The 20,843-nt window shown below is 37.0% G+C and overlaps 1 protein-coding gene across 1 annotated transcript; it reads right to left on the bottom strand.

The window, feature by feature from the left end:
* Nucleotides 1–1,322: 1,322 nt before the first annotated feature.
* LOC110940485 (H/ACA ribonucleoprotein complex non-core subunit NAF1) lies at nucleotides 1,323–8,512 on the bottom strand. Its single transcript, XM_022182023.2, has 3 exons — nucleotides 7,795–8,512; nucleotides 3,732–3,809; nucleotides 1,323–2,487 (listed from the first exon to the last, which is right to left on the bottom strand). The coding sequence occupies exons 1-3, from the start codon at nucleotides 8,365–8,367 to the stop codon at nucleotides 1,462–1,464; spliced, it is 1,677 nt and encodes a 558-aa protein (XP_022037715.1). The 5' UTR covers nucleotides 8,368–8,512; the 3' UTR covers nucleotides 1,323–1,461.
* Nucleotides 8,513–20,843: the final 12,331 nt, after the last annotated feature.

The following is a 20,843-nucleotide window of genomic DNA, read 5'->3' as shown; positions in this document are numbered from 1 at the left end:
TGTGAAGCTCGAATTACATATTGCTACTCTTGACATTAGATTCTCCAAGTCAGCTAATGATCTCTAAATCAAGTGGTGAAAGTTTTGCATTTCTCTTGAGAGATATAGATTCAACTCCCACTTGGTGCAGAGTGAGGCACTGGTGGACATGATAGGAGATCTAGGGAAACCTGGGTTGGATCCTTGAGCCAAACAGGTTTTACCGGTAATTTCACCGTCGTGCCTACGGGCGGGTGGATTACTGGGTTTTCCCCGGAATTGGTGGTGGACTCGGGTTACTCTCGGAGTACTCCATTTGTCCAGTGGGTACCCCGAAAGTGCTCGTGATTGAATCTGTTGGCCGTTCAAAAAAAAAAAAGGTGCTCCAAGTCAAAATGACCATACAGAACTCTGAATTCAATGAACCACAAACAGTCACAACCCAACAAACATAAAACCAACCAGCAATGCTGATTCTTTTGATTGCAAGTCCCTAAGAAGACACATAAATAACAGAATCAGACTCATCATCCTATCATGCTTTTAGGCAATGTTTTAAAAACCGGTTCAAACCGGCTGATTGTACCAGTTGAACCGTCCGGTAGAACCGGTTAAACCGTCTGGTACACCTGGTTAAACCGCCCGATACATCCGGTTAACCCACTTCTGAGCCAAATCCGATACGGTATAAAAACCGGATTTTCAAACATTGCTTTTAGTCCAGTTATAATAACAACAATCCATTAAATGAACCAAGTAAAAAATTTGCAACTTTATAATAACAACTCTTGCAATGTAAGAGGGGATATATTATCCTCAAAACAAGCCTCTCCTTCTTCAACCTCAGTCTCCGTCATCTCTAACCAACAACCCTAACCCTAAACCTAAATTTACTTCAAAAACAACAAACTTAAAAACCTACCCGTTTATGTGATCAAAACTAACAATATCAAAAGCGCACTTGTTTTAATTATTATAGCATTGCATTTATGTAATTAGTATATGTAGCATATCTTCTCAATACACCTTTTACTGTTGCTTCCCTTCCAAGTCACAAACAGCTCAGCTCCATTCATTTGACCGTCAAACTAAGTACACGCCAACTTCGAAAATAATAATATGAACTAACCAACACATTCAACAGCAATGACTACATTTACTCGATACTCAAAGCATAATCAAGCACTAAATTTTTAGCAAAACTGGAAAGTTCATATAATCGATCAATTCAGTTGACCACAAAAGTCAACTGTAGTATGACAGATAGATAGTAGATAACCCATCAAAGAAAAACATCGGGTTCGTATAGTGAAAGCCGAATAAACTAAATTGAGATAAGAAAATTTGAAAACACTAAAACCACATATATAACATAATATAAATTTTACATCAAAATAACTTGCAGCTAAAGCAGCAGTTACTTCTTTGTATCACAAATAAAACACAGAAAACTAATCCAAAAAATAACAAAACGTTCACGACTCACCCGGATCGCGGTCCACTTCTGCCACCTCTGAAACAACCACCCCTCCTTTGAAACGGCTTTCTCCCTCCACGATTTGAAAACCCGTTGCCTTGATTAGGATTTTGAGAACTTTCACCATTTGCAGCAGCAACAAAAGGTCTCACAACACCGTTATTGTTTTCCATTTGAAGTTGATTAGGCATTGCAACTCCTTGTGGTAAGCCCGCGAACACCATTGGCGGGCCCATTTGTGATTGGTTGAAGTTATTCTGAGGCATACCTGAAGGCCAAGACACAAATGCACCAAAATTGGGAGGAACACCTGGAACAAAGTTACCAGAAAACATCTGGCCCGGTGGAGTATTGAATTGTGGATTCTGAAAGGGTTGCTGAATAAAGTTCTGTTGCATAAATGGCGGTCCATTGGGAGGAAACCCGATATTTTGTAGCTGAATTGGCGAGAACCCGAATGGCCAAACTCCAGAAGGGATGTTAGGTGCCTGTGAAAACGCGTACGGTCCACTGGTAGGTCCGCAAGTAGGCCCATTGTTAGGCCCACTTGTAGGCCCATGATTAGGCCCACTAGCCGAAGGCTGTTGATCATTTTTCCAGTTACCACCGCGGTTTTTGGACTTCTTATCCGTTTTCGTACGCCCATTTTTCTCTCCAGTTGATCCCCTCTTTGCCATTTTGATCATTCTCTTGTACTCCGCCTCCTTCTCATCATCCGAGAACTCTAATTCTTCAGATAACTCTTCATCATTTTCACCAGACGCATCGTAACCTTTTTTATAAAGATTGTTGTTGTTTAGAACATAATCTGCAAATTCAGGAACAAAAGAGATCAAGCTGCCTTGTTCGAGCCCAGTAGGGATCTCGGTTTCAGAGTTGTACCGGACGATATAGTAAGGATTCTTTACGGGTCCAAATATTTCATCCACTAACCCTAGCGGTGATCTGCTTTCTGTGATCCATAGAATCGAGCCCTCACTTAAAGGGTTATGAACCTCCACTCCTTCCACAACCACTTGAGAGCCCATAATCTGTACGAACGAAACCAAATATTAAAAATTCAGTCAAACTAGACCTTTAACCAAACCAAACGTTTAGTAAAGAATTTGGCAAGAAGTTCGTAACTGAACACGAACAATGTTTTTTTCACTTCATCAAGTCCGTTTATGCAAGGTTTAAAAGGCGGAAACGGGCATCGAGGCGTCTTCCCTTGGCCTCATGTGGCGTAAGCCTTGAAACATTATTAAAAAATAGTAGGTATACATATATCTCATAATTTTATATAAAATAAACATCATGAACATTATAAAAACCTAATTTTAGTAATAAAACAAACATCATAATTCATAAAGTTCAACAAGCAAGGTTTAACATAAAACAAACATCATAAAATAGTTCGACAACCAAAATTAGCCCACTATTGGGTTGGCCCACCAATTAAGCCCAATAAACACTAAATGGATCCAAAACTAAAAAAAAAAAATCAATTTTCATAAGCAAGGGCGGATCTTGCCCGTTGAACCTGCCAGGGCCGAAAGACACGGACACTAAAATTAGCACTACGGCCGAAAAACTTTCCAGGGCCGAACATAGTATATATACAAAATTTCGGATCGAAATGCGGAAAATTAGCACTACGGCTAAAAAACTTGCCAGGGCCGTGGCCCTGCCACAGCTCCACTAAGCCTCAGCGCCTCTTACACCTTGAAAAGCCTTGGCAAGCTGAGGCCTAGGTTTCAATTAACCCCTATGAGGCTAAGCCTTTTATGCGATTTTTCATAGCCTCAGCCGAGGCGTAAGCCTCAAAGCGAGCCTCGGAAAGCCTTCCTTTTTAAACCATGCGTTTATGTTCATCTGTTTATATATGAATTAACTTTTATTTACTATTTATTAGTAGTACTAATTGGCCCATCATGCATCAACCTATAAGCCCAATCAAACTTTAGAAACAAGCCTTGGGTAATCGACTAATGAACAAACACATACATTTTCTTCCTTTTTGTTCGTTCATTCCATTCATTTACATTCGTTTACGCTCATCCATTTACGTTCCTTTAGAAGATTAACAAACAAATATAGACAAAAATACGTACAGAGTCATTTTCATAACCGGCAAACATGAACAAGAAAAACTGTTTGTTTAGGTGTTCATGTCTGTCTGTTTGTTTTCACAAACAAGCCCTGTTCATGTTCCTTCGGTTCATTTATAGGACTAGCAAGGCCTAAATTTGAACAAAACTAAGGCAGCTTTTTTCTTTATTTGCAGTGAGCTTACCGATAATACAGCTCCAACTGGAAGTGTCTGATGATGGGGTTGTATGGTTACAGTCACCGGAGTGACTGGAGGGAGATCCTGCAATCAACAAAAAACAAGAGCTACCCATCAGGATGAATGGATGATCAATGAAACATAAAACGTAAAATTAACTATGATTATTTTAACTCGTCAACTTTTAAGCATTAAAATGTAGGATATTCTTATCATCCGATTTGTTCAATCAATGGTCTAATTTGTTGGCCATTGCTCAATCGATGGTCAGATTCAAAAAACGGAGCCCCGTTGAATGGAAAGTGGCGGAGGTAGGTATAAGACTTCGAGATTAACCGACACCAATCTTATTTGTGTTTTATGTAGGACGCATAGCACGAGATTTTCGGTAGACCCCAATCTTTTTTAGAGTTTGACAGCACAGTATTTATCAAAATGGATGCATGTGGTGTAGTGTTAAAGCGTGTCAAATATCAGGTAAAGGCTGGCAGTTCGAGTCTTGTTAGAGACGGTTTTAAGTTTCAAACTTCTATGTTTTTCAATATAAAAACAAAACCCTTCAGATTCTCATTCAAACCATTCAGCTTCAGATTCTCCCCCATCGTTATCTTTTTCCTCTGATCCCTTTCTCGATTCATTTATATAGTCTGCTTGAGATGATTTGCCCGATCACCGTAGTATTTGTGTATCTAAAAATCCTAACTTGCGTTCTAATATTGTTGTGTTGATCCAGGAAACTCGGCGCTTCCTCAGCACACCAGGAGAACTTAAACTTTATTTCTTTAATTCTTTTGTTAATTATTGTAATAATATTCATTTGTTTGAACGGCTTAAATTACACAAAATCCGCCTTCGGCGGGGCTCGAACCCTTGATATCAAGGGGAGCAACACCTTAACTCCAATGTCTTTGCCAATTGGACCCAACCCCCCACCCTGTAATAATATATTCATTTAATTTGTATATATGCTCCATAATTATTAAAGGTGCGAGCCGCACTCGGGGCGACTTGTTGGGCCTGGGGCCTTATTTGCGCCTGGGCGCTCGCTTTAATAACTATATTGGCATACATGAACTAAACTGAAGATTAAAGGCGCGAGGCGCACTCTTGGTTTTAAAAAGTGAGAGGCGCACAAAAGCAACGAAGTCTAAAATTGAGGCGCGAAGCGCAAAAGCGGTGGGCTTTTCGTACCCGAGGCACAAGATGTTTTTATAATTTTTTTATATATCCCATACACCCATAGGTTTTTAGCTTCCTTTAACCAAAATATAGCTATAAATAAGGCTTTTATACCATTTTACTTACATGTACAAGTAAAAAAACCCAAGGTACAACATTTTTCTGCAGTAAAACGCTTCAGATACATGAGGTGCGCGCCTCAGGCCAAAAAGCCCCCAAAAAAACCCTAAAATTTGCGCTTTTTGGGCGCTTCTTGTAATTACACAAGGCACTGAGCGAAAAGGCCCCAGAGGCTGCGCCTAGGCGCACCTCAGGCGCGCTTTTTTAAACCCAGGGCGCACTCAGGACGATTTGTTGGGCCCGGGGCCTTATTTGCGCCTGGGCGCTCGCTTTAAGAACTATGATATGCTCTACAATTTTGTGGGATGCCTGAGGATTTTTGTATAAGTTTGTGTTAATTGTTGATTTGCTTCTAATTTTTGTGTTCATCACTGTGACTCGCATGTTGTGCAATCTTAAAACTTTCAAGAAAATCAACCTTTTTTTCTATTTGGACTCATATATGCAGGGAACAATCCTATGATCTGTGGAAGTTTCAAGAGTTCCATGCAACATGAATTCGAAGTGACAGATCTAGCAATGATGAAATATTTTCTTGGTGCAAAGGTGAAACAAACATAGGAAGCTATTCGTGTTTGTCAGAAGAAATACATTCAAGAAATCCTTGAAGGATTCAGATTGCAGGACTGCAATGCAGTGGTAAATCCTATAGTTGTTTTGATTAAAGAAGGTGTAGGGGGCTGTGGACGCTACACGATACACGCAATTGATTGGCAGCCTTATGTATGTTACTGTTACACGCAATGTTCTATGTCTATTATCTAGGTTAATGGCCAAACCAAAGATGGATCACTTAAACGCTGCAAAGCAAGTATTAAAATATTTGAAAGGTATAGGTGCATATGGGTTGTTCTATGATAGTATTAGTGACTATGCAAGGGATGTAGAAGATAGGAAATGTGCATCCGGGTATGTATGTATGTCTGTATAGCAATTTGTTGGAATTTGAGGAAGCAGGAGATTGTCACTTTATCCTCTACGGAGGTGGAATATGTTGCAGCAACAAATTGTGCATGTCACTCACTGCCATGGCTGAAAGGTTTAATGGAGGATCTGAGAGAAAAACAGGAAGGAGCACTTGAAGTGATGTGTGATAACACTTCAACCATAAAGTTATCAAGTTATCAATGAATCCAATGATGCATAGGCCATAGTTATTAAAGGCGTGAGGCGCACTCAGGGCGATTTGTTGGTCCCGGGGTTTTATTTGTGCCTAGGCGCTCGCTTTAATAACTGACATGAACCATAATTATTAATGGCGCGAGGCGCACTCAGAGCGATTTGTTGGGCCTGGGGCTTTATTTGCGCCTGGGCGCTCGCTTTAATAACTATGGCATAGGCATATAGACGTGAGATATCACTACTTAAGGGACTTGGTAAACTTGGTTTTAAAATGCGCGCATAATGCGTGATGCGCCCGTTGCGCTAGTAAGAGCGCATCGCAACACCTGATGCGTTGCGTTTACATGATGCGGTGATATTGCGACAATTGCGCGTAATGCGCCCTTCGCAAAATGCGCCATGATGCACGCATCATTGTTTGTTACGTTTTTTTTCCCAGATTTTATGAAATGGGTTGGGTTTTTTCAATAATTAATATTTTAGCATGCTTGATTTGAACCATTATGGTTCCTAAACACTTTTTATGGTTCTAGAAACATTTTAGGAAGCTTGATTTGAACCAAAAAGCACAATTCTTATCTTATTATGTCGATTGTATTAGTATAAATAATTTTTTAGTATACTTTTATAAAGAGCGCATCGCATACGTGATGCGTTCGCATCACGCATTACGCATCACGCATCAGATTTTTGGACCAAACGCATCGGAGCGCATCACGCAATTTAAAACCAAGTTGGTAAATCAAGAGGAACTGAAGTTAGCATTCTGCAGTAACGAGGATCAATTGGCTGATTTGATGACCAAGCCCATCAAGCTGGAAAGTTTTTACAGTCTGTGGGAATAGTGGATTAGTGGAAAGAAACTGAAAGTTAGCACTGTTCAGTTTAGGGGAGGAACTGAAGAATAACAGTCATCATTTGACCAAGTTTGCCGGCTAGTCTTTGGGTTTGATGTAGTAATCCTGTTCCTATTTTTCTGATGTACGTTGCTATTCAGTTGTTGAGTCATGAGTCTTTGTGAGGCTATATAATGCCAAGTAAGTTAATGAATAAAGCACCAACATTTGAATGGTACTGCTTGTTTACAACAATACGTCCATTAGAACCCTTGTAATCAAGGCTGGACTTATGTATATTACGGTACAATCACCTATAAATTCATCAAAATGTAACTAAAATCACATTGAAAACCCAAAACATTTCAGTGACTGGCAAGTAAATTCGGTGACCTGACCCAGTAAAAAAACCCCTTTTCCATAAGCATACAAATTTCCAAAAAAATGACCTCAGTAAAAACAGTTTATGCCTCCACGGCTCCACCACTGGCAATGAAATGTCAAATTTGTTCACATACTAGTACTAGTTAACTGCATAAGGCACCCATCTCATCATGTTATACCTCCTGATGGGCGCACTTTACAATTTTAAAATCAAGCAAAGCAGACTGCATAAATATTGGTGCTTGCTAACACGAATCTTTCTTGACCTAAAGCTAAAATAATCATTTTCTAAAGCAGCCTGTTATGACCCAAATCCATTTTTACCCGAACCAAAATAAACAAACTTTTAAGTTTCCCAGCCCAGGTCTACTGATCATCAACCGACGAAGCAAAAAACATACAGTGTGAACACAACAGTTAAGCATTACCTGAACCTCATTCTTGGACCGAATCGGGCCTTTCACTCCATCACCATCTTCATCATCAGCATCACTCCAAGCAATTACTTCATCTTTTATCTCCCCTTCTTCCATTTCACCCTCACCTTTTACACCCTCTTCCTCCTCCTCCTCCTCCTCATCATCATCATCACTACTCAAACTATTACCACTACTACTCGATTCATCCTCCTCCTCAGAATCCTCCACGTCACCCTCAACAGTTTTCACTTCACCATTATCAACATCACCGTTACTTACATTGTTATCATTCACTTCTTCCTTTAATTCAGCACCAGATGTTAAACAAACCTTACCAATCTGTTCCTCAATCAAATCCCCTAAATTTTTAGACCCTTCTGAAGTGTTCATTTGTTCCAACCTAGGGTTTTGTTCTGGGTTCATAACTTCAGCCAGTGATATGTTCGGATGATCTTCAACCCAACCCTCAAAATTTAAAAGAGTGTCAAGAAAAGAGTCTTCGACTTCTACGAAAGATTGATCAAGCGGTTGTTGTTGTGGTTTGAGTTTCGTGTTGTTAGTAGGAGGAGGAGCATAACCCATCTGCAATCAAGGAGATTAGGACCATGGTGGTGAGAGTGAGTATTAATAGTTTAGGGTTTAAGGTGTTTCAGATATATGCGGGTTTCTTAAACCCTAGAGTCGGCTGGCTGGCTTTAGGTAGGTTTTCAAAGGAGTCCCTCGAAGAAAAGGTTTGATTTTTTGTTTAATATGGTGAAGTTTCTGAAATGCCCTTGCAATTTAAAGAAATTACATAACTCTTTTAGGGTGTGTTCCCGAGTTAAAAATCTCTCCCCATCCCTCCCCTCCCCTCCCCTCCATGTCTTTCCAAATTGGAAAGACTATTATCAGGCAAAAAAAAACTCCATTTTCCCTCCCCTCCCCTCCCCCTCTTAAGTGGATCTCTGGAACACAGCATTTTATTAAAAATAAAAATAAAAACTAGACACCAAACCGATTCACACTTCAACATATTCACTTACATGACGGAGTAAACAACACATTTTGTAAATCTTCAAGCTTTTTGTTAATCAGAATCAACGAATTAAAGACCCTAGAAATAGAAACAGATTTGATTTGGAAAAATGTATTCGAGTTGAAAGGAAGTAGTGAAAATAGATTTCAATTCCGCAGAGGTGATTTTCTCAGTCAATTTTGTTCAATTTTTTGGCTTGGCAAGTGAAAACTTGACGGGTTATTTCATGATTTGGATCTATATTTAGCGTGGCTAGGGGTGTGCATGGGTCGGTTTGGTTCGGTTTTTACTATTAACCATAACCATAACCGCTATTTCGGTTATGGAGTTTTCGTAACCGTAACCATAACTAAACTTCGGTTACGGTTAATCGGTTATGAAGTCGGTTATGGTTCGGTTTTGGTTAATTTCGGTTAAGTAACCAAGCAAGGTTTGAAATAAATAGCGTTGTGCACGATTTAAACTTAGCTTGAGCCTATTTTATAAGATAACGGAGACTAAACTTTTTGGTTAAACTACCGATTTAGAGTTCTTTTTAATAAGGTAATTCTCAAAAAAAAAATAATAATAATATGGCCATAACACCTTAGTTCTATATCAAACTAAATGGCATCTACATCAAGATCATTTTGTTACTAACATATTTTTTTCTTAGTAAAAACCCTCTATATGGTTTTGTAAAACACAAATCCATTATATAAAGTTAACATCACAAGTTCGGTTCGGTTTCGGTTATATCGGTTAACCAAAGCTTCATAACCGTAACCATAACCGATTGAGCGGTTATACAAAGTTTCATAACCATAACCATTGGTTATATTGGTTATCGGTTATTAGTGGTTCGGTTATGTCGGTTATGGTTCGGTTATCGGTTATGGTGGTTAATTTGCTCACCCCTAAGCGTGGCTTGGCAAGTGAAAACTTGACGGGTCAGGCTAAATTAAAATCCATGATAATTGTTTCATGATTTGGATCTATATTTGGTGTGGCAACCGTGATGTCAATGTGAATTCAGTTTCTTGTTATGGTATAATAACATATGGGTAATCTCTTGCGGTCGTAACGAGTTTTGACTTCCGAGCCTCAAACGACCTGCCTATCCCATTTGTCACGATCTCATCGTATTTGGTATTTTTTGTAAACATGTGTCGCAACGTCATGTCACATGTATAAAAGTTATTGTATTTTTAACAGTTTATAAATTATGTATTTGTAACGGTTTAATTAAATAGATTTGTACAATAGTTTTTTTTTTATTTTACAAGTGCATGTACCGCCACAAATCATAATGAACCGAATCGAACTCCGACTAGTCCCAAGCGCAACGCGCCGGATTGATACCACTAGTTGAAATAATAATCCTAATCAAAGTCACCATTATATATATGTATATAGGTTAGGAATTTATATAACAAATATTGTTTACACAAAAGTCCCTGAATAAAAGAACCTGAATCCTTAGTCTCGTTTACATCGTTCTGTTTGTTTAGTTGTTGTATTTATATATTATAGGGTGATATCATTTGGATTTATTCGTTTTCTCGTGCAGTATCATTTCGTGGACTGATCTTCGTAAACAGTGAGTAAATCATTCCCCCTTTTTATTGTTAAACATTGTAGGATGTATCAACGTGTCACGCAAATCTCGTATTCATTTTATTATCAAGCATGCAAATTCATTGTGTAGATTGTGTAATACTTGTTTATGTAACACCCTGACCGCGTATATAAACAACCCGTGGCGGAATCGTCGGGGAGTCATGTTACAAATTGCTCAGAACACATGGTACTAACAGTTTCATTATATTAACATTGTTTTACAATACAAAGAATACATGTAATTGTCTTTAGTTTAAAGAAGTCTAAGGCTCGAACGCATTCCTATGTGTAGCATGCTTGAATTGTCAAAACCTGAAACATATGTGAAAATATCGTCAACAAAGAATGCTGGTGAGTACATAGGTTTTGTTGGCCAAATTAATGGCAAAAGGTTTGGTATTGCAATGCTTTGACAACTACGTAAGTTGTCAATTGAAAATGGAATTCTTGAAAACCAATAAATGCTAAAAAGTTTAGTATTGCAATATATTGTCTTGATAATAAAACTTGTGTCAAAAGTTTATTTGTAAATGGCAATATGATTAATACCAAGTATTTTTTATGTCGTCAAAAAATGTACATTTGTCTTTGTTTCTCTTGTACTTGTTTCGTCATAACATAGAATTTGGTCAAGGACTTGTAGGAGTACTTTTAGTCATAGTGGCGAAGCTTGAGATTTCCGACCGGGGGGGGGGGGGGTGGAAGTCACCGGACCTAAAATTTTATATAAAACTGAGGGTCGAAACGTATATACCAAAAAATTTCTATACGAAAACTACATACTCTCCACTACTGAGCGAAAAGTTCGGGGGGTCGGCCGCCCCCTCCCACCCCTTAAAAGCTTCGCCCATGCTTTTAGAAATCCAATCAAGGATTGATAATAGTACTCTAGGTATCCTTCTAAGAATCTAACATATTTAAAATAAGAAGATTCTACAAGGATTTGGCAATTGTACATCATCTCATCAAAACACAAAATCCTAAAGTGATTTGGATAACGCCACGAAGGGTAATACAATAAGAACACTTATATATAGGAAATACCAGTGACGTATCCACAATGTCCTTATTGTATTACACTTGATTCATTATCTAAATCACCCACACTACTAATCACATAAACACACATTCATCGTCTCGTCCATACGTTAAAAAGTACTCTTAGAAATCCAATCAAGGATTTAAAATAGTACTTTAAATATCCTTTAAGAATCTGACTATTAAGATAGAAAGATCCTATAAGGATTCGGCTTGTCTCATAGTCTTGTCTCATAAATTATAAAGTACTCATAGAATCCAATCAAGTACTTGAATTAGTACTTTAACTATCCTATAAGAATCTAATTATTAAGATAGAAAGATCCTATAAGGATTCGACTGGTCTCACTGTCTTGTCTCATAAATTATAAAGTACTCAAAGAAATCCAATCAAGGACTTGAATTAGTACTTTAAATATCCTATAAGTATCTAACTATTAAGATAGAAATGATCCTATAAGGATTCGGCTTGTGTCAATATCTTGTCTTCTTCTCATCAAAACCTAAAATCCTAAAGTGATTCGGATAACGCCACGTAGGGTAATACAATAAGAACACCTATGTATAGGAAGTACCCGCGACGTATCCACCGTGTTCTCATTGTATTACACTCGTTTCGTTATCTAAATCACCTACACTACTCTACACATAAATACTCGTTCATCATCTCGTCCATTCGTTGAAAAGTACTCTTAGAAATCCAATCAAGGATTTATAATAGCACTTTAAATATCCTTTAAGAATCTGACTATTAAAATAGAAATATCCTAAAAGGATTCGGCTCGTCATTGTTTCGTCTTGTTTCATAAGAATTATACACAAAAGCACTTAGTAAACACATATGCCATTCATTTAAGAAATCTGTTAACACATATGAATCACCCCAAAACATTTGAAAAACGAAAGGGGGGAACTATGTACTCACAAGTTTGCGTATATGTCTTTTTCAATCGAATAGCAAAGCTCAAGTGTTCAAGTGGTTCCTAATGTATCAGATAACTAAGGTTAGTGTATAATGTGACTTTGAACGGAAGATTGGATAGAATGAGGTTTATAAACCAAATGAGTTAAGGATCCCGTGTAATATGGTTAATAATACCTTACATTCTGATTAGAAGGTGTTTAAAAGGGTTTTGACCCGTTACGAATCACTAAAGTGGTTTGCACTACTTTAACGGGTCGTATGCGTAACTATGGGCTCAGATGGTCGAAAGGGTCCTATGACGAGTCTAATGTGTAAAAACAAGTCGAATAATGTTGTGTGATCAGTTTGGATGTCAAAACAATGATCTTATATGTTTAAAACTATTTTATGCGCAAAAAAGGTATTTTCGGCATTTTAAAAGAACATATAGTCAACTCGTCATTTAACTAACTAAACCTTACGACCATAAGGTATAACCTCTGAAGGTTATTCCCTATAATACTATGGTCATAATACTGGCTTGGTCGGATCCTAAAGTTGACCAAACGGGTCAGATTCGAAAGTCAAAGCGGTGGTCAAACCGCTCGACTTTCGACTAACGAAATAGCACTAAAACTAGAAATGACAAGTTAGACATGTTTGAACACGTCTAATAATGTTATAAAACTAATTTGGTGTTAAAACTTTAAGTTTTAATACCCAAAAACACTTTCGTCGTAAAATGCATTTTTATGCATTTTTTACTTTTAATTCGTAAACTTTTGACTCGTCATTTCACCTACTAAACGTGATAATGAGAGGGTTAAATCGCAAGGGATTAATACCTTCGTAATTATGATCACGTTGCAAAGTTCAATTTGAACTTGGACTTGACCAAAATGGTCAGAACCGAAAGTCAAATAAAAAGTCAAAGTGTTTGACTTTTGGCTCATAAATACCCAAAATAATGAAATAGACTAGGGAAGAACACTTACTTGTATTCTAGGAAAATTAGGAACTCAGTAGGAGGCTTCCAAATATTGGAAACAAGCTCTAAGAGCAGATTTAGAGAGAAAGAAATGAAATTAGCAAGGAGCAATGTGAACTTTGGTGGCTATTTATACTTGAATTATGATCATAGGATGTTGCCATGTGTTGAAACATGTTCTATGATGATCATAAGTGTCCTATGAGGTGTTAGAAGCAGAAGGAAGGTGGCAATAACATTGCTAGGTGTCAAGAGATGGTGATGTTTGGTAGAAGTTGGAGATCAAGGCAAAATCTGCAACTGGGTGGTCCTTACGGACCATATGAGTATGGGGCTTACAATCCGTAAGCTGTGACAACTGTCAAATTTGCATGCATCCGTACAATTATTAAACAGTGATTAGTGCGTAATGACTATGCGGAATTACAATTAATGACTTGAATTGCTTTCTGATTATTGTCTTATACATACATGTGCATCACATATTGCTTAATGTCATATCATTGTTGCACGGGAACTTTATTGATTCAAATGATGCACAAAGCACAGTTAGCACAGTTATCAGACAAATCAGAAAAATGCTGACAAAATTCAGTAGATAGACAGACATTGTATTGAGGTACAAAATGGGCCAGAAACCAAGTATTACACAAGTATAGTGTGTAGGAAAGTAAGGATCACAAAACTGCCTTCCTGGTGATAGTTTAAGTTCCGGAAAGTGCCTAAAACTCACATAAACTGTAGAATTCTCCAGAAAATCAGCAAATTCAGCATTTAAACAACTTAATATCATGCAGAAACATGGTTAAATGGTCCTGAATGCTTTCCTAAGTGTCGGGAATTGAAACTGTCATAAAGGGTAACATAAAGCACACTAAACTGCAAAGTTTAGCACCTTAACGAACCCGTAACCAACCGAACAACCGGTGTTGGACCCAGTATGGCCTTAACAACTTCTTTTTACGTAATATGGCAAGTGATTTCAGTATATGTGAAAAAGATGTGCGGAAATGGAAATCAGACTTTCAAGAAACAAGACCTACAGAATTATCAAGTTTATATCACTTTGAAACCAATTAGTTTAACAAGGTGATTGTAAGATTATTATCTAATACAAATGAATCTTGATTTCTGTGGGTGAGAAGAGCAGTGGAGTTTGGGTGTTTGTATATGAATGCTAAGCTTCAAACTCAAGTATCTTCTGCCTCTCGAGCCTTCTATTTCTAGACGGCTGTGGACATGAATAAACAATTGTTTATTTATGCAATAAGTCCTGCGTAAAGTAGCAATTTGACATATTCATTGAATCCATCGTTCAAGTTGCATTTGTAATCATGATAACCAATAATGTCATGCTTCGGTCATGGGTGGCAGGATAGAGTTGTGATTTTTAGACAAGTGGGTCTTTCATTAGAATTTCTGATAAACCACCTTATCAGAAATTCTGGTGAATAAATCATCAGAAAGTCTGGTGATCAGAATTGTCAGAAACTGATGATATTTCATCAGAAATATCATCAGATCCATTAGAAATGACCTTCTTTGATAATCCAAATCAACTCTTGATCAACTTGTGATTCTTTGTAGTAGATACTTTGCTTTTCAGTTGTCCTATCTAATTTTCTTTATCTTGCTGTGATCTTCAGGACTGTTATCTTCTTCAGAGATCCAGTTGATTGAGATTTTCTTCAATACTTACAAATAAAGTTTCCTAACAGTTTCCCCCTAAGTATTGTAAGAAAATGAACTACCTCATGAATATAAAATTTCCAAACAGTGGAAACTTAATACTTGCAAATTTAAACCAGTTGCTAAAGTTTTGAAAAACAAATTACATAAAAGATGAAGAAAAAATAAACAAGTTTTAATTCAGCTTCACTCTCTTATGCACATCTCCTTTCTTTATCTTCTTTTTGTAGGAGATATACTTATTGCAGCTAACATACATGTCTTTGTACCATTCTCTTCCTTGGATCAATTCTTCAATCATTTCTGCTTCCCTCCAAGTTCTTCTCTATCTTCTGAAGATGTTCTTGTCTTTTGTTCATGGTTTTCAAGATATACCTCAGAGTTTGATTTGAGTACTTACAGATGTCAACACTTCTGAATAGAGCTTTGTTATTGTCTTGGTCTCTGAAGATTACACCATATTCTTGTTCTCCATCTTTGCTTGTCTGCATAATGATGTCCCCAGACCTTGCATCATCTAATATTTCTGAGGGAACTTTTGTCTTAGGTGATCTAAAGTACACCTTTTTGTTGTGCAAATGTTCATAATTGATGCATAGATCAAAGTCTGAAAAAGCCATTCTTTCAAATAGCAATATTCCAGCCTTTGATATGCCATTCAATGCCCTTCTGACCTCTTGGTTATTTTTCTTTTCCTTTTCATATTGATCCTTCATGAACAAAATGTCCAAAGGATGCAACTGGTCAGCTAATTCTTCAATGGTCACCTTCTGTTCATTCCCATTTTCTCTTTGAAGTGTGTATCTGTTTTGTACATAAGTTCCTCCTATATCATCAGTTGCAACTTTCACTTCATCCACCTTTATAATTCTCCTTACCGGATTCCCATTGTGTTTGTGAATGCTATATGACCCTCTTTTCATTCTTTCTTCTCTTAACCCCGGTCTGGTAGGAGATAGTGATCTTGGCATTTCATCTTCTTTTGTCAAATAGTAACTCACCAGATTGTATTCAGGAAACGTCATAACATCCCTGGCAATTTCTTTAACCATGACAGACTTGGTTTCTGAGATTTTTCTCTTAACAATCTTTGACTTTGCCTCTGACTCACCTTCTTATTCCCATTCCTTCATTGTTTGTATATTCATATATTTGCTTATTGCTGAGTCATCAGATATTGTTGGATTTGGAACAGCAGCTAGCAGTTTCAAATTTGTAATGACTTGAGGTTTTGCAGCTGCTAGCCTTTTCAACATTTCTCCTTTTAGAATATTTGGAGGTGGTCTCATCATTGTGGTATCAGCTTTGGTGATTGGTGTGGTTGATGATTGTTGAGGAGTTGACTTTGGAGTTTTCTGATGTGAGCTTAAAACAGGAATTTCCTTCATGAGTTCTTGAGGATCCACTTTGGCTAAACTTGCAACATTGAATTACATATTCTCCATTAGTTGTTGTGTTTCTCTTACCAGTTTTGAGTTGCTGGCCATGTTTTTCTGAACTTGGTTGAATTCAGCTTGAGCTTTCATCTGATTTTCAGTCCATTCTTTTGACAGCTTCTCAAGGGCATCTGTGATACTGTTATTACTTGCCCTTAGAATGGTAACTTCTTCCAAAACTCTATTTCCACTGCTTGATTGTCTTGACTCCATCACATTTACAACTTGTGTTTTGATCTTTTCTATTTCTGTGAGAATCATTTGGATTTCTGATGCAGAAATGTTGAGTTCTGGTGCTTTTTCTTTCATCTTCTGAAGAGACTTTAGTGCTTCAGTGTTATCATCAGTCTGTTTCTTTATTGCTTCCACTGATTCTGACAAAGTCTTCATTTAAGCCCTTTGACCTTGTATTTCTGACAGCAACATATCAAGTTTTTCTTCCACTGGATTTCTTTTGCAAACTTTGTAAACTTTTTCCAACATAGTTTCCAGATTTTCTTGATCCATGGGTTTTGCAGGGATATTTGGAACAACAGATGTTCCTGCTAATATTCCAGCTGCAAACACATTTGCTGCTGTTTTGGAAATGATAGGGTCACTTTTTGCTTTACCAGTATCATCTCCACCAGGGGTGAGTGACATACTCTCATCCTGGATTTCCTTATATCCTTGAATCACATCAAGATGTGATTCTCCATAAGTTTTTAAGGTAAACATATTACCTTTTTCCAGATTTCCTTGATCAGTTTCCTGATCTCTATCTGTTGAGACCTCATACTCCTCCTCATTTTCTGATTCAGAGTTGAGATTAAAAGCACTAGTAACCGCTATATCAACATCAGTTTCTTTATGTTCTAAGTTGTAAGAAACATTTACTGAACTTTCTGAGTTAGTTTGTGTTGAGTGAGTATCAACTAAAACAGTTCTTGAGAAAGATATACCAGTGATATGAGATTCATCATGATGTATTACTTCAGTTGTTTCAATTTCAGTGCCACCAAACTGAGCTTCTTCATGAATTCTTCCCGCAATATGTGATTCTGCATGAGGTTCTTGTGCTGTCTCTTGTAGCATATCAAAATCTGGATGAATTCTTCCTTCATGAATTTGATCATTTTCAGCATCATCTGGTGCGTTGGTAATCATCAGAATTCCTTCTCCTCCTGCCTCTTTTGATGATCTTGACTTTTGTTCTTCATCTCCTTCCAGTGATGAAGAGCATTTGAAAACTTCTCTGCTGGCTCTTTCTGTTGTGGAGTCTGATTTGGTTAGAAGTGTCTCATGCTATATTCTGAACTGTGAGTCTTGTGAAATGAAACATAGCATGCTTTCTGGTAATATAGGAATATCTTTGTCAGATTCCCATCCATGATTAGAACTCCAGGCCTTCATTGTGTTTGATCTCCACAGATTTTCCAGAATTGGAATTTCTATTTCTCTTGCAGCAAATGTTTCAGAAATGAAAATAGAAATTAATCTCGGATATGGCAGAGGTGAGATTATTTTCCATTTTTGGTGATGATTGACCTTTTGATCAGGTTAAAAATTTCTAATACATAATCAATTCTGAACCCAGTTATGAGTCCATACATGATTGTTAGAACAGCTTGATTAATCTGATCAGTTCCTCCAATTTTTGAGGTGAGACATTTGTTTAATACTTCCATTATCACTTGCCATATTGCTGGCAATTCATTTCTTCTGATTGAACCAATTTTGTTGATCTTCTTGTTTTTGTAACCAAGCCCAATAATAAAGCTTAATAGCTCTTTCTTGCTTGGTCCTTCAACATAGTTACCAAGAATAGGTAGTTCAAGCCATTCTCTTACCCTTGCAGGAGTTAATGTTACGGAAACATTTTCCCATACATGAGCAGAGATTTGGTTTTCTTCAACTTCATCAAAGGTGTGAACAAATTGTTGTAGCAGCTTTTCTGGTACTTCTCTCTCTTTTGTTAGAGCTCTTGAAATTGGACAGTTCATGAGATACTCTATCAGAAGTTGACATCTCACATCATATTCTGAATGCTCTGTATTCATCAGCAAATTGTTTTCTTTCATTGGCAGAAATTCATTGTCTTCAATGAAAGGTACATCGTGTTGAACAGTTGGGATGTTGAGGTTTACTTCAACCATTTTTGATGTTTGTGAATTAGGGTTTGGAATTTAGGGATTTTGAGTGAGGAACAAAGTTTGCTTTGGTTTGGAATTTGTGAGAAAGGTATGATTTTTGAATTTTCTGCTAAGGGTTATATAGTGAAGGGTTTTAGCAGAGTGTTGTGGGTTTATGGAGTTGAGAGGATATGGAATGTGTCATGTAGTGGCGGTTAAAGGATCATTAATTGTCTTTATTACCGTTTGATCATGGGATGTCGGTTTTTGATTCATGATATAACCGTTGGATCATGGGTATCAAGACTTTAATGATGATTAATCGTGTAATCGTGGTTGTGCCCTTTCAACTTGTTCTTTTTAATTTGTAGTTTCACTGAAGTGCTTCATCTAAATTTAGATTGGAGAAACATTATCGGTTGTATGACACCTTTCTATTTTTGTGGACCCTACTCTTTTGAGGAGGTCCAATTAGCTTTCTTCATCTTCATCCTTTCTTTTTTTGTAAGTCAAAATTCCATGTCTTCAGTCATTCAACAATTTCTGCTAAAGAATATGTATTTCCTTTGATCTGACTTTTGTTTGACCCCTTTTTGATATGATCAAATAAAGTCAACAGAAGTCAACAGAATTTGATGTGTTTTTCCCCCTAAATTTGTCACCGTTTTCATCAGATTTTTGATTACTTCAATACTTTTGATAATAATTTTTTTAATGTTGAGAGGGAATGAGGTAAATTTAGAAGACTTACTCTGGTTTTTCTGGTATCTTCCTGCTTTCTTGGTCTTTTTCTGATATTTTCTTGTTTTATCAGAAAAACAGATTCTTTTACCAGATTTTGTTTTTGGTTATCAGAAAATTAGATTTTTCAATGATTATTCTTATTTATCCATTTCCCACTTAACAGCATAAAGCAAAATTTATCTTAAAGCAAAACATGTAGCATTTTATATAAACATATATATATAACATACCATCTACACACATAAAATCTACTCATGAAGAGTTCTAATCAATATCTATTCCCTCTCCATGATCAATTTCAAGAAGTACCCATTGTTCAGTTACTAAACCAGAATTTTTATTTGTTGGTCTGAGTAAACTTATGCTTGCATTCTGTTGAAGATACAGCTCTGCTCTCTGATAACCAGCAGGGATTCCACCAAAGCCCAGTTGGCTTGTGATTATCTTCATCAGAAAACGAGGATACATCAAAAATGGCTTGCTTGACCACATGTTGCTTGCAAAGTCTCTCATTAAATAATAAGAGAAGTTGTAAGGAACGTTCAATGTGACAGCTCGGCAAATTTCTAACAACTTATTAGATGCTTCGTGATGATTTATGGCTTTCTTTGAGAAGCATGCACCTAGTTGGGTAATCAGAAACTGCCATGGCTTGATAAAGCCATTTTTGTTGATTGCTCTGGGATCATTTTCAGGATTGTACCCCATGTGCTCCAATGTTTCTTGAATCTCAGAGTGTGAGAACATAAGTACATCGTTGTCATCATTCAGTTGAAGAGCCATTCTGATGTTACTTTCAGTTATTCGGATTCTTTGATTGAGCACCTCACTTTCAATATATATTCTCCCTCTATCCTGATTTTCTGACAAAGTTGCGTTTTGCCAGAAGATTTGAAGGATTTCAGGGAATATCGTTATGTTGGTAGTGAGAGCATATCCTATATTGCTTGCCATTAGCATGTTTACCACTGTTTGACATCCATCCCAGAGAGGACCCTCAAAGCTGGTTCTGAGCTTGAGGTTGTGGTATGGATGTTGAGTGAGTGGAAAACAATCAGCTCTAATTTTAAGCATTTTGTGTGTGTGTTCTTGAATGTATGTAGAAGAAGATGAGGAAGTTTTTCTGGTGAATTTCTAAGTGAAGGTGACTGTCTTTGCTTAATGTGGTAAACATATATAGTAAATTTAAGAACTGCCATAAATGGTATCTACCCACTGTATCTTGTCTACCACAATCTTGGTTATTTAATTGTTTTATCAGGTGTCATTAAGAATAACCCAGATAGAACTCTCTTCATTAAATGATTTAGGCAGCTATTTTTCAGTTTTCTATCATGATTGCCTACTGTTGTCATTTCAGTGTTTTTAATGAAGAAGAAAAAAAATCTCTACACCTACTAACAGTCCCCAGAAAATCTTCTGTCATATGACATTTTCAATTGTAGTAACTAAAGAGAAAAAAAAATAAAATAAAATAAAAATTAAGAGAATACACATTTACAAATTATGAATTTGTCAATTTGAGTTATGGATA

This window comes from Helianthus annuus, chromosome 5 (assembly GCF_002127325.2).
Source record: "Helianthus annuus cultivar XRQ/B chromosome 5, HanXRQr2.0-SUNRISE, whole genome shotgun sequence".
NCBI lineage: Eukaryota > Viridiplantae > Streptophyta > Magnoliopsida > Asterales > Asteraceae > Helianthus > Helianthus annuus.
Note: the sequence above shows the minus strand (reverse complement) of the source record. Positions and strands in the feature narration are given on the sequence as shown.

Coding starts and splice junctions, on each gene's coding strand:
- LOC110940485 (XM_022182023.2), bottom strand. CDS start 8,367: ATGGGTTATGCTCCTCCTCCTACTAACAACACGAAACTCAAACCACAA. Junction 3,810..7,794: donor GGTCCAAGAATGAGGTTCAG/GTAATGCTTAAC, acceptor TGTTGATTGCAG/GATCTCCCTCCAGTCACTCC. Junction 2,488..3,731: donor CAGTTGGAGCTGTATTATCG/GTAAGCTCACTG, acceptor TCGTTCGTACAG/ATTATGGGCTCTCAAGTGGT.